This window comes from Zootoca vivipara, chromosome 16, assembly GCF_965207765.1.
Source record: "Zootoca vivipara chromosome 16, rZooViv2.hap1.1, whole genome shotgun sequence".
NCBI lineage: Eukaryota > Metazoa > Chordata > Lepidosauria > Squamata > Lacertidae > Zootoca > Zootoca vivipara.
Genome location: NC_142599.1, coordinates 25,973,960 through 25,999,700, shown reverse-complemented (window position 1 = coordinate 25,999,700; position 25,741 = coordinate 25,973,960). Strand labels below are relative to the sequence as shown.

The following is a 25,741-nucleotide window of genomic DNA, read 5'->3' as shown; positions in this document are numbered from 1 at the left end:
ATCCAAAGGTACAGCTATGGCAGAAGCAAGACTCACTTGGCATGTAATGCTCTGAACCCCTCTGTTGCTGACTCTGTTGTATATATGTGTAAATAAACCATATATCATAAAGACACCGCAGTCTCTGCTATGCCTCATTGCCAAAAGAAACACGAACCAATGGGAAAGGGCTTGGACCTCAGGAATATCAAACCGCTTCAAGATTGGGGTGGCATGTAACAATATTTTTTAATGAAAGAGAGATATAGCACCATAAACAACATAATGCTATAATATTATCTTTTTTAAAAAAAAAACAACAACAACTTTCCGATCATTGCCATTTACCATGCTGCTAAAGCAGCAGTGAGTCAAAGAGCTTTTAAAAGTCACTTCTAAAAAAAGTGAGACAATTACGGTATCTTAGCACTATACCTCTCTTTCATTTTTTTCTCTTTTAATTACAGCCAGAGATGTGTTTTAGAGCTACTTAAAAGAGTGATTATTTTAAATAAAAAGTCATAAAATGGTACCCACTGCAAGGGTTATAGCGGCTGCGCCCTATGTTTCAAAAGCCCCACCCACCGCAGTTTTGCCCCGCCCACTATAGTGGTCACCACAGAGCAGGGTCCAAACATCATATGTGTTTGCAATGCTGCTTGCAGCTTAGAACAGAAGAGCAATAGGACCTGCCCAGCTGGAAGCAGGCTGCAATCTCTCCCAGGAACACTCAATATCAGCGCAACAATTCTGACCTAGCTTACAGGGTTCCCGTAGGGATTGCAATATAATGCAGGGAAATCTGAGTGCTTTGATGCACACTCTGAATGCTTGGAATTCCTGGGCTAGGTGCAGTTTCGCTTTATTGCAATACTTCCCTCTTCCCCTCCCTGCAGTGTCTCACAAGAAGCCCCCCAAATTTGCTTGGGGGGAGGGGGTTCCCAACATTCTGAGGGGGCAGCAGGAGGAGGAGGAGAGTGAAGACCTGCTACATGAGCAGAAATCTGTTCCAGCTTGGAAACGGCAGCACTGGATACGACTCACCCATTTTGCTGACGCTGCAGCTTTTTATGATCCTGCCTCCAGCACAGTTACCCTGCCCAGAAGTTTGCATGGTTATCGCACGGTGACGGACTGGGATTTGCAGCTGCGGCGGCAGGTCAGTGGAAGTCACTTCCAAAAAGAGAATGAAAGGAAGATCACTCTGCAAACTTTTCTATCGAGCCAGCTGAGAGGCCCTTTTCAGAGGTGCCCCTTTGGCACACAACAGTAGCACCCTGAGGCATGTCCTGGCCGCCCTTTAGGAGGGCAACTCTCACGAGCCCTTTGACAGTCACAGAGATGTGCAGGAAGCAGGAACAAACTCCTGCTGTCTGCTCAGCAGTTTTGTGTGGACAGAGTCTGAGATTGCACCAGCTTAGTCAGAGCAAAAGACTGGCCCATTGGTTGCATGGCTGGCAACCGATATCAAACACACACACACACTCACACCTCTATTGCATTTGGCATCAGGCAGACCTGCCCTCTCTGCCCTGCAGGAGAAGAGTCATTCACAATGCCCCCCTCCAACACTGTAGGTAGATTCAAGGCAAATCAAAGAAAGGACTTCTTCAAGCAGCACGTAGCTAAACTATGGAACCACCTCCTGCAGGAGGCAGCAATGGCCATCACCCTGGCTGACTTTAAAAGAGGATGGGACAAATTCATGGCCGAGAGGGCTATCAATGGGTACTAGCCAGGATGGCTCTGCCCTGCCCCCACAGTCAGAAGCAGCAATGCTTCTGAATACCAGTTGCCACAGGATGCCATAGGGCTAGAGAGCTCTTGTGCTTGTGCCCAGAGGAATCTGGCCAGCCACTGTGAGAACAGGATGTTGGACCGGACGGGTCATGTTCTTATGCTGTGATGCTACTTCTCTGTATGCAGAAAAATCCATGCATATTAAAAACAACAGCACACATGCCAGGGAGTTGGGGTCTAAGCCCTAACCTGGTGTGTGTACATTTATCCAGGAGGGTGCAATGAGGACACAAAAGGGTCAAGGGAAGCCGCCGCCATCACCACAAGCCCCTCACTTCACTTCCTCCAGTGAGTCACGAAAACCGACTTTGTCCCTGCTCCGTTTTCTCCTGCTCCAGGAGGCGGCCGCTGCCGCCAAGGTTTTACCGGCTGGGGAAGCTGCACCCGGAGCCAAGGGTGTGCCCAGCCTTGCAATGAGAAGCCACAGAGGCTTTGGGGTTTCATACATTGCTTATTTCCTTGCTGTTGCAAACCCAGCTTCTCGCTGGGGCTGTGTCCCTTGCTCCGAGGGCTGTTGCTGCAGCAACGATGGCCGTAAACAGAACAACAGGCCCAGTTCCCTGCTGTCACCCTGTCACTGTGACAAGGAGTGAAACAGGAAAGCCTGGGCAAACAGGGAGGCCAGGATGCTGCCATCCCAAACCCTGGAGCTACCCACAGCCACAGAAGTCAAGGGAGCAGCAGGCAACATTATCCATTTAACAAGCTCAAACTGTCCTTGTTTCCCAGGCATAGCTTGTATTTTGGGTTTCGTGTCCCTGGTAAATCGCCCTCCCTACCATTCACATGGCAAGTTTATTCTACAATGGTACCTTGATTCTCAAACTTAATCCATTCCGGAAGTCCGTTCCAAAACCAAGGCACGCTTCCCCATAGAAAGTCATGCAAAATGGATTAATCCGTTCCAGACTTTTAAAAACAACCCCTAAAACAGCAATTTAACATGAATGTTACTATCTAACGAGACCACTAATCCATAAAATGAAAGCAATAAACAATGTACTGCAGTCACACAATCAGTCAATCAGTAACTGAACTGGGTTCCACAAAAACAAAACAAAAACGCAATTTTTTTTAGCAAAAACAGACAGACCTCAGCATAACACTCAAATTGTCAGCGTAACACTCCAAATGGAAGCGTAACACACAAAACAGAGCACGTTCCGCTTCCAAAAAAAAGTTCTCAAACCAGAACACTTACTTCCGGGTTTGCAGTCTTTGGGTTCCAAGTTGTTTGAGTACCAAGGCGTTTGAGAACCAAGGTACCACTATATTCCCCTAACTGTTAATTTTTGTGTTATAGTTGAGGCTTCACACAATGCAAAAGCCATTTCCAGAAAACGAAAGGAACACAGTGCACGTTTAGTGTTCATTTCTGTGTTCTTTGATTCCAGGGGGGGAATCCATTTGCAGTCCCCTGAACCCAGAAAATTGCAGGAGTAAACTGACGAAATTTGGAGTGGTCATGCTAGCATGCAGTTCTTTCCTGCCATTATCATGGGGGAACAGAAGCAGGGATGTGCGGAAAGAGTGTAGCGACGTTGTCCAATTGTGTCACTTTGCGTTCACATTGTGTGAATTAAATTTAATGCGGCATTCTGCTATATCCATCAAAAAGGCACAATCCCATAAAGCAACAGGTGGTGTTGTGTGAAAGGAACACTAGAAAACGGGGTGGAAGAACTAGCATTATAATCAGGAAAAACAAATGCAATATTCTCCACTTCTAAATGCACCCCCTGCTTTCTCCCTGGTGATCCATTTGGCGGGAACGTCTTAGCACTTTTTAGTATGAGTTGCTAGCATGGCCCTTCAGGGTTCAGGGTATCTAGAAGGAGAATCTCTAAGCAGCAGAAGGGTTTCACTTTGCCTCTAGCACACACATGCTTCAATGCACTTCAATGTGCACACATAAGAACGTAAGACTAGCCCTGCTGGATCAGGCCAATGGTCCATCTAATCCAGCATCCTGTTCTCACACTGGCCAGCCAGATGCCTCTACCTGCAAGCAGGATTTGTGTAATGCTCTTTTAAAGGCATCTAAGTTGGTGGTTATCACTGCCTCCTGCAGGAGTGAATTCTACAGTTTTAACTATGTTCTGAACTGTTGTTGTTGTTGTTGTTGTTTATTGAATTTGTATATCACCCTTTATCCGCAAATCTCAGGGCAGCTCACAGCTGTTGATATTTGTAAAACTAACCTTTAACGGAAAGAACCAAGACCCTCTTGGCTTTAACCAGTACCGGTAAAACCTGTTTATTTACAAATGTAGAGGTTGAGCTGGTGGGAAGCAAGTCAACAGCCAAGCAGTTATGAGCCCCAAGGCAGCTACAGTCTAGCATCCTTGTATCCTAGAAGTTACTTCTGGAATGCAAAAAAAGCTCTTCATGACAGCAACTGGTCCATGTTCAAGTCTGCAAAATTCTAGTGGCCTTGATGAAGCAGCCACCAGGGATCGATGACCATGAGCTAGAATGAATCAACTGTCTACCCTCAAGGGCCAGGCTATCGAAAGCCGGGGTGAAAGGGGGTGCAATTTCCCAAAAGTAAGAGCATATTTCTCGTCATGTTCAAGGGTAGAATGTGCCAGTCTTATGCAGCACTGGAAAAGGAATTCAGCCCACTTCCTATGCTCTGCTCTTTACAAAGTTTCTGCTCTTTACACACACACACCCCGATTGGTTGGTCACTGTGACAACAGGATACTGCACCAGATGGGCCTCTGGCCAGATCTAGCGGCCACTTATGTTCTTAGGCTTGCTGCAGGCGTTCTCCAAAACCTTGATAAGCACTTGATGATATGTGATTTCAATATTGGATACATGACATCTGATTCCCACACCCACAACTGAATATTCAGCATGCAGTGGTATTTAGCACTTTACAGAGACTTGCAAAGGTACACATAATTTCATAGCATAGATAGTGGCTACATAATAATAGTGGGTTTTGGGAATGCTTTCCACTTTCCACTTGCTACATGTTGCAAAGGATTCTGGGGAATGTCCTATGATGAGTACTCCGCTCACATCAGACAGACAGAAAAACAGTAGAGTCATACACCCTCACAGTTATTGTTGACACCTCCAGACTAAAACTGAACTGGATTTCCACTCTTGACTTTTGCAAGAGTGAAAAGTGTTACCCAACTCTGCATCCATATAAAATCACTGGTCATCGTATTTCAGGGGTTTTTTTTTACTGGAAAAATCGAACTGCATAACACTCTACTCTGAAACACTATGGTTGATGTGGGGCAGTGCTGGGTCTCACCATCACGGAGAGTGGAATAGACACAATATGCCGTGTTGCACATTTTAGAGAAAAAAAATAACCAGTGATGATCAAGCACACTTTCAACTGCTTTTCTCGTTAAGGAAGCCCTGCTTAGCTTTCAATTGATTCCCTAAAGTCTGCAGCACATTAAAGTTGACAGGATCTAAATGACCCCCCTGGATGGTTAAGTCCAATCAAAAGCGACTATGGGGATATGGCACTCATCTCGCTTTCAGGTCGAGGAAGCCGGTGTTTGTCCACAGTCAGCTTTCCGGGTCATGTGGCCAGCATGACTAAACCGCTTCTGGTGCAGCAGAACAACGTGACGGAAACCAGAGCGCACAGAAACACCGTTTACCTTCCCACCACAGCGATACCTATTTATCTACTTGCACTGGTGTGCTTTCGAACTGCTAGGTTGGCAGGAGCTGGATCAGAGCAACGGGAGCTCACCCCGTCACAGGGATTCGAACCACCGACCTTCCGATCGGCAAGCCAAATAGGCTCAGTGGTTTAGACCACAGTGCCACCCGCATCCCCTATGACAGGATCTATTGTCAGTATATGCCACATCATTAGATAGCATTTGATCATAAACAGAGAAGTTAATAGCATTTGATAAATAACACGAATCGGTCATTAAGCTCTAACGGTTAAAAGCCTATGAGATTTTCATACTGGAAGGTTGCCAAAATAAAATAAAACAAATCAAGGCGAGACCAAGAATTCTAAAAATTGCATACTGAAAAGGTATTCAAAAATCTGCACAGCGGAACTGAGAAATCTATCATATCTCCAAATATTTGTTTTGGCATTGGCTAAGACACTGCAACTGCATCGGGAGCCTGCTGTTTAAATTGGAATTTACATACCTCTTCTGAATGAGGTTTGATAAGAGTACTCTAACCTAGCAGTTGCTAACAGGTGTGAGAGTTTCCCTGGAAGACGCTTATCCACACCAGATGCAAGAATCAGCTCCCTTGGTCACAGTGAAGCGGGTATGCAGTTCCATAGGTGCCAGCCAGCATAGCGTCAGACTAGGACCCGGGAGACAAGGGTTGCAATCCCCACCCAGTTTTGAAGCTCACTGAGTGACCTTGGGCCAGTCATGGCCACCTTGAGCTCATTGGAGGAGAAGGTAGGATATAAATCTAAGAAAAGATTAACTTGAAAAGATTAGGGAAGCACTTGGAGCTCCAGGTGGCAAATGACAGTTTCATCAGTGCCTAACTTGGGTCTGGAAAGGAAGAAGGAAGTTTATGGGCTCTGCATTCCAAAGCCACCAACTTACAAATCACCAGATCTAGTTGTTTCTGTAAAGTTCTGCCATGAACTCATCGATGCATCACTCGCGGCAAATTATGGCTCAACAAAGTTCCAAAAATAAACAAAACAATTTGATACGCAATTTTAGTGAAGAAACAAAAGACACAAAGAGTGACACTGAATGAGTACCATGTTAATTTGAAGGTGACTACAGGTTGTTTGCTCAGATGGCATTATGCATTGTTGCCTCCAGCTGTGAAGAGAAGACAGAGCGTAGCCATCATAGCTTAGAAGCCATCAACAGTCCTCTCTTCCATGAATTTGTCTAACCCTGTCTCTGACCATGGAGACACAGCACAGGTATCCTGGCTAGTAGCCACTGATAACCTTAACCTCCCTGAATTTGTCTAATCCATGTCCACGTCCTGAACACCTGAATAGGATTTACATCCCATTGAATTCAGCAGGGTTGATTTCTGAGTAAGCTTAAGATTGCAGTGTGTGTGTGTGTGTGTGTGTGTGTGTGTGTGTGTGTGTGTGTGACTGTTAAGGGGATTCAATGCCTATGACATGATTTGCATAAAATCTCACAATTTAAGCCTCTCTCAAACTTGGCACCTCCACTTGACATCCTCTGCCCTTCACTTGAGAGCATGTACAAAGGCTGCAACCCAGCACTGCTAAGCTCACTTAAGTCCCGCTTGTCGCACTGGGACTTAAGTGTACTTTGTATTGATCTGGATAGCAGCCAGCCTCAATCCTTTGCAGTGGCCAAAGGATGGCCCATCCAATTCCAATGCCTTTCTTGTTGGCCTGGGGGATCTTGGGTTTTCTTGCAGTGGAAAGTGTTGTCCGAATAATTTGCCCGCTGGTAACAGAAGCCACCATGGCAGCTGACTCTGCTGCATCTTCCCATTGCCTCATTTTCCTCTGTCTCCCCTTCTCTCGCCCTCTCTGGCTGTCCAGAACGTCGCTGTCCTGAAAGTTACTATATTCCGACGTATAAGACAACTGGACGTATAAGGCGACCCCCAACTTTTCCAGTTAAAATATAGAGTTTGGGATATACTCGCCGTATAAGAAATAGGACCCGGCGTATAAGACGACCCCCCGACTTTTGAGAAGATTTTCCTGGGTTAAAAAGTAGTCTTACACTCAGGAATATACAGTACTTTCCCTGTCCTTTCCCTCCTTCATCCTCAGAACCTCAGGACAGCCCTGCAGCTGGATCAAGCCAAAGGCCCATCTAGTCCAGCATCCTTTTATCAGAGCAGACAACCAGACACCTGCTTTAGGAAACCCGCAAGCAGGACCCGAGCACCAGAGGCCCCCTCCACTCCCATGGTTTCCAGCAACTGGTATTCAGAAGCATTTCTGTCTCCAATTGCGGAAGCAGAGCATAGCCATGGGGGGAGGGGGGAAGCATAGTCATTGTGGCTAGAAGCCTCCTCTGTGAACTCTTGCATAATCTAGCACAGATCTCTAGCCTTAATTCAGATGATCTAAAATACCTGGAGCTGGGAGGAGGACTAATAATAATAATATTAATAATAATAATAATTTATTATTTATACCCCGCCCATCTGGCTGAGTTTCCCCAGCCACTCTGGGCGGCTTCCAACAGAAATATTAAAATACAATAATTTATTAAACATTAAAAGCTTCCCTAAACAGGGCTGCCTTCAGATGTCCTCTAAAAGTCTGGTAGTTGTTTTTCTCATTGACATCTGGTGGGAGGGCGTTCCACAGGGTGGGTGCCACTACCGAGAAGGCCCTCTGCCTGGTTCCCTGTAACTTGGCTTCTCGCAGCGAGGGAACTGCCAGAAGGCCCTCGGCGCTGGACCTCAGTGTCTGGGCAGAGCGATGGAAGTGGAGACGCTCCTTCAAGTATACTGGACTGAGGCCATTTAGGGCTTTAAAGGTCAACACCAACACTTTGAATTGTGCTCGGAAACGTACTGGCAGCCAATGTAGGTCTTTCAAGACCGGTGTTATGTGGTCTCGGCGGCTGCTCCCAGTCACCAGTCTAGCTGCCGCATTCTGGATTATTCTGGATTAATTGTAGTTTCCGGGTCACCTTCAAAGGTAGCCCCACGTAGAGCGCATTGCAGTAGTCCAAGCGAGAGATAACTAGAGCATGCACCACTCTGGCGAGACAATCCGCGGGCAGGTAGGGTCTCAGCCTGCGTACCAGATGGAGCTGATAAACAGCTGCCCTGGACACAGAATTAACCTGCGCCTCCATGGACAACTGTGAGTCCAAAATGACTCCCAGGCTGCGCACCTGGTCCTTCAGGGGCACAGTTACCCCATTCACTCTACACACTGAACACTCCTCACAACCTGCATTTTCACAGAGCACAGATATTGTGCAGTCAGTTACCTAACCCAGAGTAACTTGTACAGAGGGAGTCAGGGGCAAAAATGGCCACAATGACCCTGACTGCCCTGACCATGGCCAGAATGTCCAGATGAGTTTTTTTTCTCTTAACCTTGCTCTAAAGCTGTCTAATGTTATTATAAATTTAAAGGTATGTTTACTGAATTACAATACATTAGCCTTTTTTGCATTATGATGATAGTTGAAGGGAGAAAAAAAAACCACAGAAACATTTCCCTATCACACCCACTCGAAATGATACGAGAATGACTGTGTTAGCAAAAAAACCAACCATAGTCGCTCCTGTGTGGATTCCGCACAGTAGTATTATCTATTGAAAGAGTTATGGGAGGCTGCTATATTTCTATGCAGTAGTCAGCATTTTGGGTGGAGTTTAGAACTTTTAGCTGCTCAGTGGGCTTCTCCATTAATACATACTTTTTGTCACCATAGGGAGTCCTATTATTACTACCCACCCGTCACCAACAGGGCCCAGGCCATTCTCACTTTTTATTTCTTCTTGTGCTTTACTGGGCTTTAAAAAACCATTTAGTGCAAGCTGGTTATCCCCAAATAATGGCCCATCTAGTTCAACATCCTTTTATCACAGCGGCCAGCCAGACACCTCTCTTAGGAAACCTGCAAGCGGAACCCCCTTCGCCTCCTGCAGTTTCCAGCAACTGATATTCAGAAACATTGCTGCCTCCAACTGTGGAGGCTGAGCATAGCCATCCTGGCTAGGAGCCACTGATCGACTTATCCTTCTCCGCGAATTTGTCGAATCCTCTTTCACAGCCAGCTAGGTTGGTGGCTATCACTGCCTCCAGTGGGAGTGAGTTCCACAGTTTAACTGGGCACAGCTTCATTAGATGTCTGCGAGTCCTTGTGTTACAAGAAAGGAAGAAACACTCCCCCCCCCATCCACTTTCTCCATGCCGTGCATACAGTGGTACCTCGGTTTATGAACACAATTGGTTCCGGAAGTCTGTTCATAAACTGAAGCGTTCATAAACTGAAGCGAACTTTCCCATTGAAAGTAATGGAAAGTGGATTAATCCGTTCCAGACGGGTCCGCGGAGTACTCAACCTGAAGCGTACTTAACCCGAAGCATGGGTGTAATTAGTTCCGGAAGTCTGTTCATAAACTGAAGCGTTCATAAACTGAAGCGAACTTTCCCATTGAAAGTAATGGAAAGTGAATTAATCCGTTCCAGATGGGTCCGCGGCGTTTGTAAACTGAAAATTCGTAAACCGAGGTGTTTATAAATCAAGGTTCCACTGTACTTGTGGGAACTTCTATCATGTCACATAAATCAAGCAACCTCCCCTTTTGACTCCTGTCCTTTGTTGGTGTGTGATAAAAATAAAAAGCACAGCCTCGTTGTCAATGTCTCTGTCTCTCTTTCACACACACACGTGGGCATCCCCTGCACCCGTCTCACATACCTCCGCGGCCCCGATCATGCATACGCACACACAGACACAAAAGCACCGGCTGTCTCCGTCTCACACACACGCCCAGTATCAGCCACTCGGCAGTTTTGGAGCTTTCTGACAGATTCATAACAAATTGCCCAAGAACAGGCAGCACCAGCCAAACCGGCTGGCTGTCCCCGCAGGGAAGGGGCGAGGGCTTGGAGAATGCACGAGGCAGTGGCGGTGGCGGCGGCAGCAGCAGGGCAGGGAGCCCAGCTGGGCTGGGATGGTGCTGTGTCTCCAAGGATGGAGCTCAGTTGCTGCCGCTGCTGCTACCCCTGCAGGAGATCAGCCGGGGGTGGGGTGGGGTGGGGTGGGGAGTTCCTTCCCATTCAGTGTCACGCAAAGCAGAACATTAACCTGTGGAACTCATGTCCACCGTATCTCAGAGGTTTGAGGCGGGGTTTTATTTTAGTTGTTCTTGGGGTTTTTTAAAGGAAGGATTGGAAGCAGGCAGATTCCAGGCTTGCAGGGTCTCCTGCTAGGAGGCTATAAGGCCCATCAACCTGAGCCAGATATAAAATGTAGGTGTGTGGACGGGGCCTGGTGCAAAATGATGGCTCGTGGGGTGGAGCCAGTTACCCGCTGAAGCCCATGAGACACAACTTCCTGGGGGTGTTTTACAGTATTTTATTTTCAATATCTATATACAGGTAACTCGCAACCTACGTGTCTTTAAGTTGTGCAAATTCAATTTTACGCAGTTCAAGGTCAGCTGGTTGAAATCACACAAATTAAATGCACCAAAAGGCGGAGACCTTAAAAGCTCTTTTTGAGAAGGGTTTTCCTGGCATGAAAGAGCTTTTAAGCTCTCAGACTCATTTACAGGGCTCTGAGAGGCTCTGGCGACACTGACAGCCCCGTGAAATCTCCGGTGAGCCTCCCAGAGGCTGGTAAGCAAGGCAAAGAGCTTGAAAGCTCTTTGCTTTGTTTGGTTGGGAGTTAAGACGCATTTGGTGCGCCAGCTCTGAAAGGTAAGATTGCTTGTGTGGGGCCAGTTCCAACGGGGTGATTCAAGTATGTGCATTTTTGCATCTATGCACTATTCCCAGAAAGTAACCTCCATGCAAGATGTGAGCTACCTGTACTGCCCAATACCGACAAGATTATCTGGTTGGTTTTAAGTATACAAATACAGTGCTACTTTGTTCTCAAACTTAATGTGTTCCGGGAGTCCGTTCGACTCCCGAAACTGTTCGAAAACCAAGGTGTGGCTTCTGATTGGCTGCAGGACCTTCCTGCGCTCAAGCGGAAGCCACGTTGGATGTCCAGGTTTGCAGCGTTCGGGAGCCAATTTGTTCGACAACTAAGCCATTCGGGAACCAAGGTACCACTGTATGCTAAAAAAGGTAAAGGTAAAGGGACCCCTGACCATTAGGTCCAGTCGTGACCGACTCTGGGGTTGCGCGCTCATCTTGCATTATTGGCCGAGGGAGCTGGCGTATAGCTTCCAGGTCATGTGGCCAGCATGACAAAGCCGCTTCTGGCGAACCAAAGCAGCACATGGAAACGCCGTTTACCTTCCCGCTGTAGCGGTTCCTATTTATCTACTTGCATTTTGACATGCTTTCAAACTGCTAGGTTGGCAGGAGCTGGGACCAAGCAACGGGAGTTAACCCTGTCGTGGGGATTCGAACCGCCGACCTTCTGATCAGCAAGCCCTAGGCTCAGTGGTTTAACCACAAGCGCCACCTGGGTCCCAGGTGGCGCTAAAACTGTATGCTAAAACAAGTCCAAAATCTTAAAAAACTAAACCAACAGCAGAATAAACCCAGGACAACTTGTGTGTGCGCGCACACACACACACACACACAAATTCCTGCATTGCAGGAGGTTGGACCAGATGGCTCTTGGAGTCCCTTCTAGCTGTATAGTTCTATGAAATCAATCTCTGAGATGCTACAGATTCCAATAAAAAATTATTTAACAATGGGCAGCAGAGCTTCGCAAAAACCTGATCAGAGGCAACCAATTCATAGTCATATTTTACCTGTGAAGAAGATTAAGGCTGAGAGATATACGATCAGCACAAGGCCAGACATGGCAGAATTTGTTTTTGCTTGCAACATTAAGGAGCAGCAAATTGTGTCAGCAGCAGCACATTTTAAGGTCCCATTTTACAGGTGGGGAAGACTGAGGCTCATAGCTAGATAGCTATAGAGATAGAGATATATATCCTGCCTGTGGATCAGATGAGTTGCTGGTAAGAATGCAGAGGCTCCTGTTGTCCAACAGTAAAGGAGTCATAGAGACTTGCTGTTCTACTCTGAGTAACCCAGAGATCAGCAAGAGGATCCTAACCCTGCCTTACCACCACCACCACCACCACATTCATTGGAGTGAGGCCTAACTTTCAGCCTCAGTTATTTTACTGAGTTGAGGCAGACACGCCACCGCCGAGGAATGCAGGGAACACACAGACTAGGAAAATTGGCATTTTATGCCAGCCTACCTAGTTTGTACATTCCAGAACAATACATAAACTGAAACTGGGTTATCCTCCGAAATCCGCACTTCTCTGAGTGTTGCAATGCAGTTCGCCAACCACGTAAACATGTTAGAGGAACTTGTGCATAGAAATACATGTATCAGTTGAAATATATATTAGCTTAAAAATGCAAGTAACTTAGAAAAGTGCATTATATGCAGGGAAACGGCTCGCAAAAATGTGTGTACAAAGCAAGATGGCATGCAAGGATGTGTTAAATAGAAAAAAGGTGACCTAAATACAGGCAAATTTTCAAGAGGACTTTTTTAAGAAAGAGAGAGAGAGAGAGAGAGAGAGAGAGAGAACACAAGACTGGCAGATTAATCCATGGGCAATGCCAAGGGCGTGAGGAACAGGTAAGAGCCCCTCCAAACAAGGAGCACACCTGCCCAATTTCCCCCGCCATTGCCTTTTGTCGGTCATTAACATATCCTGTTATTTTTCTTTCAAGGATATAAATAATAAACATAATAATATATTAACAAACATAATAATTTATTAAATTTAAATTTGTTGTTGCTGTTTTCCTGGGGTAGCTCAAAGTGGCTCGTATAAACAAGCACATACATTCCCACTGGTGTAAAAAAGCAAACTGCATTGCTGGATTGGACCAAAGACCTAGTGTTCAGTTCCCAAATGTGGCCGGTTAGATGATGATGATGATGGCGGCGTTGATGATAATTTATTACTCACCCTTTACCCCAAGGTCCTAGGGTGAGGCACTGGGGGCAGGTTACAACAATTAAAACACAATATTAAAAACAGTCCAGAACAACTTACAATCACAGAAATAAGGTGGTTCCTACAAATATAGAATCAGAGAGTTGCAAGGGACCATGAGCGTCGCCTTGTCCAACCCCCTGAAATGCAGGAATCTTTTGGCCAACCTGGGGCTCGAACTCATGACCCTAGGATTAAGAGTCTCATGCTCTACCGACTAAGCTACCCATAAGACACCTCAAGTATCAAAAGTCAGGGTAAGGGGGTGCATCTTCAGCATTCCACCATAAGCTGTATAGTGAAGGTGACTGACAAAGCTCTGTGGAGAGGGAGTTCCCAAGCTTATGCTGCCACAGAGGAGGCCCTCTCCCAGGTCACCACCACCCTAAACTTCTGAGAGTGGTGGAAGAACCAAGAGGGCCCCCTCTGCCAAGCTCAGCACTCAAGAGGGTCTCTAGGGAAGGAGGCTGCCTCTCAGGTATTTGGGGTCTGAGCCATTTAGGGAGGCGCTGTACAAACTAAAGTGAGCACCTTGAGTTGGGCCCAGAAACGAACCAGCAACTCGTGCAGCTGTTTAAAAACAGGGCTTATATGAGATCTAAATGCAACCCCAACCAGTAATCTGACCTCTGCATTTTGGCCAACTGAAGTTTCCAGGTCGTCTTCAAGGGCAGCCCCATATAGAGCGTGTTGCAGTAGTCCAGTCTGGCAGTTACCAGAGCACAGAGTACAGTGGCCAAGTCATGCCTCTGGGAAGCTCACAGGAAGCCACACCCTCTGCTGTTGGTTCCCAGTTTCTGGAATTTATTCAAAGGTATAAAATTGGAAGAGGTGCCCTTTATCTCGCACAGCTAATAGTCATTAACACAGACCTGCCCTCCATGGATTTTCGCTACGCCATTTAAAAAGACCTCAAAGCTATAAGCCGCATCACTGCATCTTGTGGCAGTGCAACACATGAGTTCATTGTGAACAAGCAACTTTCTTTCGCCCAGTCCTGAACCCATTGCCAATCTGTATCATTTGCTAACCCTGAGTTCCAGCACTATATGTGAGGCAGAAAAGTTCCCTGCCTCTCCACCCTGTTAACAATATCACAAATGTCTACTTTCATTCCTAATTTGAGTTTTTCGTACACAGCCAGCACAATTTCAAAGTAATCTCAGCAATCACGAGGACAAGCGACGTAAGTTTGTTTTTAATAAAAGCTGTGGTTTTCAGAATGACAAATTCCATGCCGGTTGCTGAACTTGCTTAGCAAGCCACAGGCATAAGGAATGTGATGTAACCATGACCATTTTATATCCTTTGGAAGGTTCTCCCTTGCTAGGCTTCTGCACAGTAATGAAATGCGCAAGGTTAAGGCAAGCTCTCTCCAGAGTCAATGGGGTCTCCACTCCAGTCCCCCAGCAGCCACTGTTGCGGCTACCATATTAGTTTTCCATTTTTTATTTTTTATTTTTGCAATGCCCCATTTTTTTGTGAGAGCCACAATTAGGGTTGCCAGACTTCTAGACACTTAAAAAAACAAAACCCTGTTTCTGGAAAACACGTTGTAAACCTCACAATGGGGAATCACATTGCCGAAAGACGGAACTTCACACAGTGCCACCTGGTGTCATGGTGCTATAACACATTTAAAACGCTTTAAAAAAAACCCCAAAAACTAATGTAGCTGAGTCCCAGATTTGCTGAGATCGAATCTCCAGGCAGGCAAGGATGCGTGTGTGGGTGGGTTCATGTGCACAAATAATAATAATAATAATAATAATAATAATAATAATAATAATAATAATGCTGGGTTTCCCCAGCCACTCTGGGCGGCTTCCAACAAAATATTAAAATGCAATGGTCTGTTAAACATTAAAAGCTTCCCTAAACATTATGGCACAAATGCTTGGGGGGGGGTCTGCCCTCCTCTTCTCCCCTCTCCGAAATTATCACCATCTCGAGGGTTTGGGAAACCTCAGCGTCTGGAAAGCTCCTGACCTAGCAACCCCAGCCTTGACGACTTTTTTTTAAATGCACAATGCAATATCATAATGGAACTTCTGGGACACTGCATTTTGGGACAGCCAAGACTAGCCAGCTGCAACCAGAACCCCTGACTCCTCAGCCCTGGTGCTGGCAGAGAGGAAGAACTGGAGGGAGAAAGGACGAGACAATTTTGCAACCCAGTGTCTCAAACGCACAGCAATAAGATTCCTTTACATTTTTACCTCAGTCTTTTGGTGGCACCTTAAAGGAGGCTATTAGCCACAATGGCTATGTTCTTCCTCCACTTTGGGAGGTAGTCGCTGAGCCACAACACCCCTCACATAGGTCATGCACCTCAGTGAGAATTGGGCCATGTCGCTTGTACCACCCCACAACCTTCAAGCCCCATGCCAGGCCCCAATCTGCTTAGGTGGGCTTCATTCCCTTCCAAGAGAGCCCTCTCCAACTCCTCACCCCTCTCTGCACCCTCCGAGGCCTGCCACAGCCCGGGGGGAATACCCGCCGGGTGGGGTACAGCTGGCAAGATGGAGGCAAGAGTTGAGCACAGCACCTGCCATTACCTGCACAACCCAAATCCCCGGTCTTATCTGAGGCTTCCCAGCCCTGCCGGGACTAAGCCCGCCGTTTTAAGGGTTTAGCTGATCCCAGACACCACATTTGGGATCCAGGAACCGCAATGGAGTGGGAGAGGCATTGTTGCCTCGACATGATAGCAAAGTTCTCAGGGAGGAAGAGTCACAGGAGGGACATCTTTTGGGGCGCAGCTGCAGGCTTCTCCCGGTGCCTCAAAATTCTGCACCATCCCCTAAATGCTACACCACACAAACACACAAACTGTAATGTTCCCCAACATTTCTCTGACCACAGTACCATTTTGTGGGCATCGTACACCCGCACCACAGACCACATCCTGTGCCTCAAACCATACACTATCATGCATCAGCCCCATTCATGTGACCACCGGTGCAAAGTTGATACGTGAGACCAGGTGGGGTGGAAAGCAGAAGGCCAAACCACCCCTGGGTGTTCACTGTGCCCATTGGTTTCCCCACACAAGCAGGGACCGTTCACATGAGCACTACCATAAGGGCATGAGAGCATCCTTGCTGGATAAGACCAAAGTGTTGGTGCTGACCTTTAAAGCCCTAAACGGCCTCGGTCCAGTACACCTGAAGGAGCATCTCCACCTCCATCGCTCTGCCCGGACACTGAGGTGCAGCGCCGAGGGCCTTCTGGCGGTTCCCTCACTGCGAGAAGCCAAGTTACAGGGAACCGGGCAGAGAGCCTTTTTGGTAGTGGCACCCGCCCTGTGGAACGCCCTCCCACCAGATGTCAAAAAGAAAAATAACTACCAGACTTTTAGAGGACATCTGAAGGCAGCCCTGTTTAGGGAAGCTTTTAATCTTTAAGAAATTAGTGTATTCTAATATTTCTGTTGGAAGCCGCCCAGAGTGGCTGGGGAAACCCAGCCAGATGGGTGGGGTATAAATAATAAATTATTATTATTATTATTATTATTATTATTATTATTATTATTAACCCAGCAATTCCTTCCCACCCAAAAGCCCCGAGGAAGCCTACAAGCAGACCATCAAGGCAACAGAGCCCACCCCTAGGGTTGATCATCAGCTACTGGTGTTCAGGGATACACTGCTATTGAACATGGAAGCTCCATGACGCCCCACAAGGCACTAAAAAGCCTGTCCTCCATGGATTGGTCTAATTCCATCTTAAAGTCAACGTCCTCCCCACATCCTGTAGGGTCAGGCTGGGTGCTGCCTGCCAGTCAGAGGTGCATCCAGTGCCTTCCATGCCTATCTTTCAGCACGGTTTGGAGACACCATCTCTTTGCCCAAGGTTCCTGAGGGCTCTGAGATTTGGCAGCCTGCTATGAAAATACAGTTTTGAACTGGAACACACAGTTCTAATTGCTATTTTTTTATGGTGCTGTGTTTTTTGTACAGTGGTACCTCTGGTTAAGAACTTAATTTGTTCCAGAGGTCCGTTCTTAACCTGAAACTGTTCTTAACCTGAAGCACCACTTTAGGTAATGGGGCCTCCTGCTGAGCACAGTTTCTGTTCTCATCCTGAGGTAAAGTTCTTAACCTGAGGTACTATTTCTGGGTTAGCGGAGTTTGTAACCTGAAGCATTTGTAACCTGAGGTACCACTGTATTGTAACCAGACCTATATGATGGTGTGGGACAGAAACTGACTGACTGAATGAATAATAATTTCCTCCCTGTCATGGGCGTTAATTGTTCACTTGTAGACATGGGAACAGGGTTATTCTTGAAGACTCTGTACTGTATTCTTCTGTTTCCTCCACTGACTGAAAAGCTAGGTGATGGACACAAAATGGCTGTGGTGGTTGATGGGAGTTGTGGTCCAAAATGGTCACACACTGGCTGGGGGCTGATGGGAGTTGGAGTCCCAAACGTATGGAGAGCATCAAGTTGGGTAAGGCTGCTATGGAAATAATTGCCCTACAGTAAGTTATGACTCTTTCAGAGCCTCCCACAGCAGTTGAACGGGTGTGCGTTGCCTGGCGCCTTTAGCACTCATGCATTTCAAAACACGGGTGCACATTAGAGAGACATAATGAATCCACCTCGAATGACCACACTAGCGACTAATCAACATTTCAAATAAAGCAATCCCCAAAGGCAGAAATTAGGACAATACTACAAGACATAACCATTTCCCTGGGGAAGTTACAAGAAAACAGGAATTGTAAACTGGGACAGTTGGAGCCTATGAAACCCTGGGTTTTGCATATGCAACTGAGGCATGTCTCCATAACTGGGCTTCTGCATGGTGTTTTTGCTAGTCATGGGGGGTGGGGAGCTGAGCAAAAAGGGGCATTGAAGTCTGCAGCACCCTATTCAGGCGCCATTCTGGCTTCCACCTAGCATTACTGGCCTACACTACAGGGCTGTTGTAATGGGGGTGCATATTCAAAGCTTGGGACACTACATCAAAGGCTCAAGATCAAGCATCCCCAAACTGCGGCCCTCCAGATGTTTTGGCCTACAACTCCCATGATCCCTAGCTAACAGGACCAGTTGTCAGGGATGATGGGAATTGTAGTCCAAAACATCTGGAGGGCCGAAGTTTGGGGATGCCTGCTCAAGATGAATAATAAGTATAATCGTAAAGTGGCAGTTCTCGCAACGGAATGGCGACTGGGGCTTTTGAATTTACACATACAGTATATGATTTGGAGTGAGGTGTGAGCAATAAGGTGGCTAAGTGTGCTGGTGACATCCAGTTATTTGGGGTGATAATTACAAAGCAAGTTTGTGTGCTTTTATTTAAAATGCATCCCTGGGTTATTTGTGGGGAATAGGAATTCGTTCACACACACCCCAAAAAAATATAGCCCGGCCCCCCACAAGGTCTGAGGGACAGTGGATCGGCCCCCTGATGAAATTTTTTGCTGACCCCTAATCTAGTCCAACCCCCTGGCAATGTAGGAATCCCAGCTAAAGAATCGCTGGCAGATGGGCATCCAAGCTCTGCTTAAAAACCTCCAATGAAGGAGAGTCTATCACCTTCCCAGCGAGTCGGTTCCACTGTTGAACAGCTCTTGCCATCATGAAGTTCTTCCTAATGTTTAGTGGAAATCTTTCTTGTCGTTTGAATCCTTTGGTTTGGGGCCTACCCTCTGGAGCAGCAGAAAACAAGCTTGCTCCATCCTCCATGCGACAGCCCTTCTGGTCTTCAGGTCAGTCCCCTCCTCACTAGGATGAACATACCCAATTCCCTCATTTCCAGAAGCTCCATCATCTTGGTCCAGCAGTGTAGTAGGCAGGAAACATGGCCACCTTATTTGCTCACCCCTCGCTCCAGATCATATATGCATAAATTCAAAGGCCCCAGTCACCGCTCCTTAACCCCTCTGTTGTGAGAACTGCCTATTTATTATTATACTTATTATTCATCTTGAGCCTTTGATGTAGTGTCCCAAGCTTTGGACACTGTTGACTCATGTTAAGCCTGCGGTCTACAAAGACCCCCTGGATGCTTTTCACATCAACTGCTGTCAAGCCAGGGGCCCTCCATCCCCATCTGATCATTCATACATAAGTGTTGGTCCTTACATTTGTCTCTATTATTTGGGAGAAGAACATGTTGCTGCAGCAGGCACAGAGTGTCTGAAAAGCTGTACTGTATCTGATACCAGTTTTATCGCAACAGCCCCAAGCACCAGCTGGAAATAAGTGGAGGTGGGGAGAAGGGAGCAAGGCCTCTCGGGAAGGACCAGAAAACAATAGAGTGAAGCTTAGAAAACCCCCAGGAGAGGGGGGCACGGTGACTGCCAACCGTTTGAGGCAAAGTTTACATTAATTATGAGCCTTAAGCCCTCTAAATCCCCAATTCCATTGACTCATCGTCAGAGGGCACACAATGCAGGCATTGGCGCGGTGGGTGGGTAGGCGGTTTGGAGGAGAGGATGAACTCACCGGTTTGTCTCAAGTGAGCCCCCCTCCCCATCCTGCCACCCCTTTGCTCCCAAATCCTGAAAAACACACAGTAGGGGGCCGGAAAAGAGAGAGCGCAGAAATCTTGGCTGTCTTGCTGGAGGGCTTTATGCTGGAGGTGGGGGGGAACCATTTTCATGTGGTTTGGTGATGCTCCATCATTTTCTTTTAAAAAAATTTTTAAAAAAATTAACCCGGGGTCACTACGAGCACAAGATAATCACAGCACAGACTTATCTTTGCAGTACAACCTAAGACAGGCATCCCCATACTGCGTCCCTCCAGATGTTTTGGCCTACAACTCCCATGATCCCTAGCTAAGAGGACCAATGGTCAGGGATGATGGGAATTGTAGTCCAAAACGTCTGGAGGGCCGAAGTTTGGAGATGCTTGACCTAAGAGCATAGGAGCATAGGAGGAGTCTGCTGAATGAGGCCAGCCAGCGGCTCATCTAGGTCAGTATCCTGTTATCACAGTGGCCAAACAGATGCCCCAATGGGCAGGACCTGAACACAAGCCTCTGGCAACTGGTATTCAGATGCATTTCTGCCTCTGACTGATCTAATCCTCTTTCCAAGCCATCCAAATTGGCGGCATCACTGGCTCCTGCGAGAGGGATTTCCATAGTTGAACTATGCCCTGTGTGAAGAAGTCCTTCCTTTTATTTGTCCTGAATCTTCCAACGATCAGCTTCGTTGGATGTCCACCAATTAATAGTGTTACGAGATAGTGAGGAAAACGTCTCTACATACACTTTCTCTGTTGTACCTTGGCGGGATTGTATTTGGCTCAATCAGATTCTACAAATACTTCTCTTTCTGAAATAGGCACACACGCCGTACACAGAGAGCTTCAATGGGTTTTAAAAAATGTATGGGCCAGAACAATAGGAGCTGGGTCCCTGAAAACAATACCGACTGCCCCCCCCCCTTAATGAACGTCAAGCCTGGTCTTAAGGAGAATTAACTCTACTGACGTAATGCCTCTCATCCACACTCCACCACACCTATTCAGCATTGATGTCCCTGCCCTTTTAATTTACAAAGTGCCTCACAACCCTGTCACTTGTGTGTGCCCTTCCTAGCCCACAATTTGGGGGTGGGGACTAGAAGGGTGGGGCAGTTGCTGGGAAGCATTTCTGGGACCCCCGGAGAATTTGTGAGAGAATCTGGGCAGCTGGGTGTTTGCTCAAATTTAATTGAGTGATTGTATATTAGGGCTGTGCATATACCTGAGACATTTAAGGGCCCACGGAGTACCGCGAAACTCTCCCCGCCAGCCAGTAATGAATTGTTTTGAAATGAAAGCAATTTTGGGGATACCTTTCAACTGTAAGATTCTAAGCCAAGTCTACACACGACATCAGCCACAACCCACAGGTCTCCTGTAGCCGCTGGAGAAATATTGCTGTTTGATATGGACTGAGAGAGACTCTTGGTCTGAAACGCTGGGCCGCTAGGGCTAATCAGTGCAGACCATGCTGAGCTAAATGGACCAATGATGGCCTGACTCGGTATAAGGGAGCTTCCCATGCCCCTGCATTTGTTCCTGCCCTTCGGGGAATCCCAGGCAGGTTCTCTGGGTCTCTAGAAATCAAATCTCTGAGTAGCTGACTGCACAGCCATCTCTTGTATTGAGCATCTAAACACATGCGCATGAACACTACTAAGGCCATGTGCACGCCTGCCACTCCACACACACATCAGCTGCTGGATATATATTTTTCAAATACTTTTTATTCATTTTCCAAATACAAAATCACAAAAAACAAAGCAAAAACTCAAACAAAACAAAACAAAACAACAACAACAACAACAACAACAACAACAAAATATAAAAAGAAAAGCATCTCAAATCTTATATTATTTGCTTAACATTGTTGACTTCCTCAATTCCCCCCTCACTGGGTCCATTTTAAAATTCCAATTAAGCGGTTTTCATCTTATATCTTAAATTAATCTAACACATTTTATCATTAACACTCGAATATTCTATTCTAAAAATATCATCTATTTTCCACCAATAATTAATCAATTTATCCAAATCAAAAATTTTCTCTTCCTTCTATCTTCTATTTCTCCCCTTAGCCTCAAAATTTTTACCAAGAACTTTCCATAAGTTTAAATATTAATTCTTTTACCATACTAACATTTAAACAGATTATAACAAAATTTACCCCCCCCCTTCCCCTGAACTCAGGGTCTCCCAGATTCTTCAGCGAGTTCCATAAGTCATTCCAGCTTCAGACCATCTAAATCAGTCAAAAAAGATACATCCATTATTACCCCTCACCCCACTCCCACCCTGACCCAGCCTTCCCACCATTCTTCCTCAATCATCAGCTGCTGATGGATATTCTGAACTGTTGATAACATCTGGTCGGTAGGACAATTGTGTATTCCAAACACATCTTCAATCTAAAGGGCAGGCAGGCTTTTGGCTTACTAATAGACGAGAGCAGGCATCCCCAAACTGCGGCCCTCCAGATGTTTTGGCCTACAACTCCCTAGCTAAGAGGACCAATAGTCAGGGATTATGGGAATTGTAGTCCAAAACATCTGGAGGGCCGAAGTTTGGGGATGCCTGGACGAGAGGCTATTGCAGGCATCCCCAAACTGCGGCCCTCCAGATGTTTTGGCCTACAACTCCCATGATCCCTAGCTAACAGGACCAGTGGTCGGGGAAGATGGGAATTGTAGTCCAAAACATCTGGAGGGCCGAAGTTTGGGGGTGCCTGGGCTATTGCGTGTCAATGTTCAGAGTAGTTTACACACCAAACAACAAAGTCAACTGCTGCAAGCTACACAAACACCTCTGAGTCAATCCATTGCACCAAATACAGTTAAACAACAGCCAAGAACCAGTGAGAGACAGTGCGGTGTAATGGTTAGACCAGGACCTGAGAGACCAGGGTTCAAATCCCTACTTGGCCACCAGGAAGCTCACTGCTCAACCTTAGGCCAGCTGCTGCCTCTCAGCGTAACTTACCTCGCAGGTTACAGGTAGGTAGCCGTGTTGGTCTGACGTAATGCAACAAATAAGTCACTGCAGACTCAGGCTCTGGAGCATAACTCATACCAAAGGCATAATAAAATAAAATAAAATAAAATAAAATAAAATAAAATAAAATAAAATAAAATAAAATAGTTTGTGCCTGGCGCTTCAACAACGATAGGGACCAAAGAAACATCTCTGTGGAGGGATTGCACCTATTTTTTATTTTATCTTCATTTGGAATACTTATAAGCCACTAAAACGTTACAAAACACTACAGCAGTATACAGCAATAAAAACCATATAAAATAGTTCTCAGTAAACAAAAGCAGCTAACTGCCCACTCATCCTTCTAGGGAAGCCTGTAAAAATAAAAATAAATTTTTTCTCAGCTTCTGGATAAAACTCTAAATTTAACAAAATGCAGCCCCAGCACAGAAAAGACCCTGTTCTCCAACCGCCTAGGTTCTGAAGGTAAAGGGACCTTCAGCAGGGCCTCCAGGATGATCCAAAATGGTGGGCAAGTTCATAAGAACATCAGAAGAGGCTGCTGGATCAGGCCAATGGCCCATCTAGTGCAGCATCCTGTTCTCACAGTGGCCAATCAGATGCCCCAGTGGGAAACCCCACAAGCAGGACCGGAGGACAAGATCATCTGAGTTCTCAAGCAACTGGCATTCAGGGCCGGCTCTAGGTAGACCCCCGGTGGCGCAAGGCACCACGGCGCCGGCCCGCCAGGAGGGCGCCGCGAGCTGCGCCCACCTGCTGGCCGGCCGGTCCGCCGGATCGATGCGCAGCTGCGCCCACCGCGCTGGGAAACGGGGCGGGGGGGCACCGGAGGGATCCGTCGCTCCACGGCGCCTGGGGCGCTTAAGACGGCCCTGCTGGCATTCAGGAGCATTTCTGCCTCTGACCATGGAGGCAGAACATCGCCATAATGGCTAGTAGCCATGGATAGCCTTCAACTCCATGAATTTGTCCAATCTTCTTTTAAAGCCATCCAGGTTGGTGGTCATCATCACTGCCTCCTGTGGAAGTGAGTTCCACAGTTTAACAATGCACTGTGTGAAGAAGTACCGTGTCTTCGCTCCATAAGACGCACTTTTTCCCTCCCAAAAAGGTAGGGGGAAAGTCCATGCGTCCTATGGAGCGAAGGCGAGAGCCAGAACCTGAGCTTCACGCAGCGGGAAACCGGCTCTTGAGCTTCTTCCATGACAGCAGAGAGGGCTGCTTCCCTCTCTCTTCCTCTCTCTCCCCTTCCTTCCTTGTCTCTCATTCTTTCTCTCTCTCACCCCTTCCTTTCCTCCCTCCCTCTTCCAACTTGAATAAAATATTGGGGGGGCAGGTAAACCCCACCTCACATACCGTATCAGCCTTTCTCAACCTCTGGGTCTCCAGATGTTGTTGAACTACAACTCCTATCGCCCCTAGCTAACAAGGCAAGAGCTCAGGGATGATGGGAGTTGAGGGATGATGGGAGTTGTAGTCCTACAACATCTGGGGACCCACAGGTTGAGAACCGCTGCAATTGATCTCAAGACAAAGTGCATGCACACTATATGAATGACAATGCCCATCAACATGGGGGGACGACAACTTCCTCAAATATTTAATGGGGGGGGGCAAAGGCACCTAGGCTTTATGCTGGGCTGCCCTTGAAGCTGACCCAGAAACTCCAGCGGGTGCAGAATGCTGTGGCAAGGCTCCTTACGGGGTCCCGGTTGTGGAACCACATTCATCCAGTGCTTTACCACCTCCACTGGCTCCCGGTGGAGTACAGGATCAGATTTAAGGTGCTGGTTTTGACCTTTAAAGCCCTATGCGGCTTGGGACCCTCGTACCTACGGGACCACCTCTCCTGGTATGCTCCGCGGAGGACCTTAAGGTCCACAAATAACAATATTTTGGAGATCCTAAGCCATAAGGCGGCTAGATTGGCCTCAGCTAGGGCCAGGACCTTTTCAGTATTGGCCCCGACTTGGTGGAACACTCTCTCACAGGAGACAAGGGCAATGCGGGATTTGACATCTTTCCTCAGGGCCTGCAAGACGGAGCTGTTCCGTCTGGCCTTTGGGTTTTGATTTGGGCCATTTTAAAATGAGGCTGCCTTTTAAAACAATTTTTAATCTAAATTGTATTTTAATCTGCATTTTAATCAATTGTTTTTCTTTCTTTTATGTTTTATTGTAACTTTATTGATGTCAGCCGCCCTGAGCCCGGCTCTCACTGGGGAGGGTGGGGTATAAATAAAATTATTATTATTATTATTATTATTATTATTATTATTATTATTATTATTATTATTAGAGTTGGCTGCTATGCCTAGGACAATTCAATAAAGCAAAAAAAAAATTCCCCTTGTTTTTCTCCTCTAAAAACTAGGTGCGTCCTATGGTCAGCTGTGTCTTATGGAGTGAAAAATTATTTTTCTCTTTCCTGAACCTTCCAACACTCAGTGTCATTGATTGGATGCCCACAAATCCTACTGTCATGAGAGAGGGAGGAAAAACGTTTCAAGCTGGAAAAGGCAGGTGTTCAGAACTCGGAAACACGTGCATTAGAATCATAGAGTTGGAAGAGACCCCAAGGGTCATCGAGTCCAACCCCCTGCAATGCAGGAACCACAGCTAATGAGAAGGGAAGCTGAAGGCAAAGGGTCAATTGTGGGGTCCTTAGCAGTCTCTGGCCCCCAGCAGATGCCCCACCCTGCCTGTTGACGGTGCCTGGTTGTGGTGACTCCCAGCAAGAAGGTTGCAAAGAACACCTGCAAAGAAGGTTCAGGGTACCGAAATACTAGCTAGGCGAGGAAGTGTAACTGTGACTGGGCAGCAAACAAGGAAGCTGTTAACAACATCAGAAAGGAAACCAAAAGGAATAAAG

General features: G+C 46.7%; 1 protein-coding gene across 2 annotated transcripts in view; it reads right to left on the bottom strand.

Annotated features, from left to right (window-relative positions):
* The window catches only part of NECTIN4 (nectin cell adhesion molecule 4), a 90,212-nt gene that overhangs the window by 38,893 nt on the left and 25,578 nt on the right, over positions 1-25,741 (bottom strand). Inside the window, exon 1 of one of the 2 annotated variants that reach the window (XM_035097806.3) lies at positions 1,024-7,810. The exons of the other annotated variant lie outside the window; for it this stretch is intronic. Coding sequence (XP_034953697.3) covers positions 1,024-1,093 — 70 coding nt within the window. The 5' untranslated portion in view covers positions 1,094-7,810. Of the gene's footprint in view, positions 1-1,023; positions 7,811-25,741 lie in introns of those variants that run through there. 2 annotated transcript variants of the gene reach the window in all.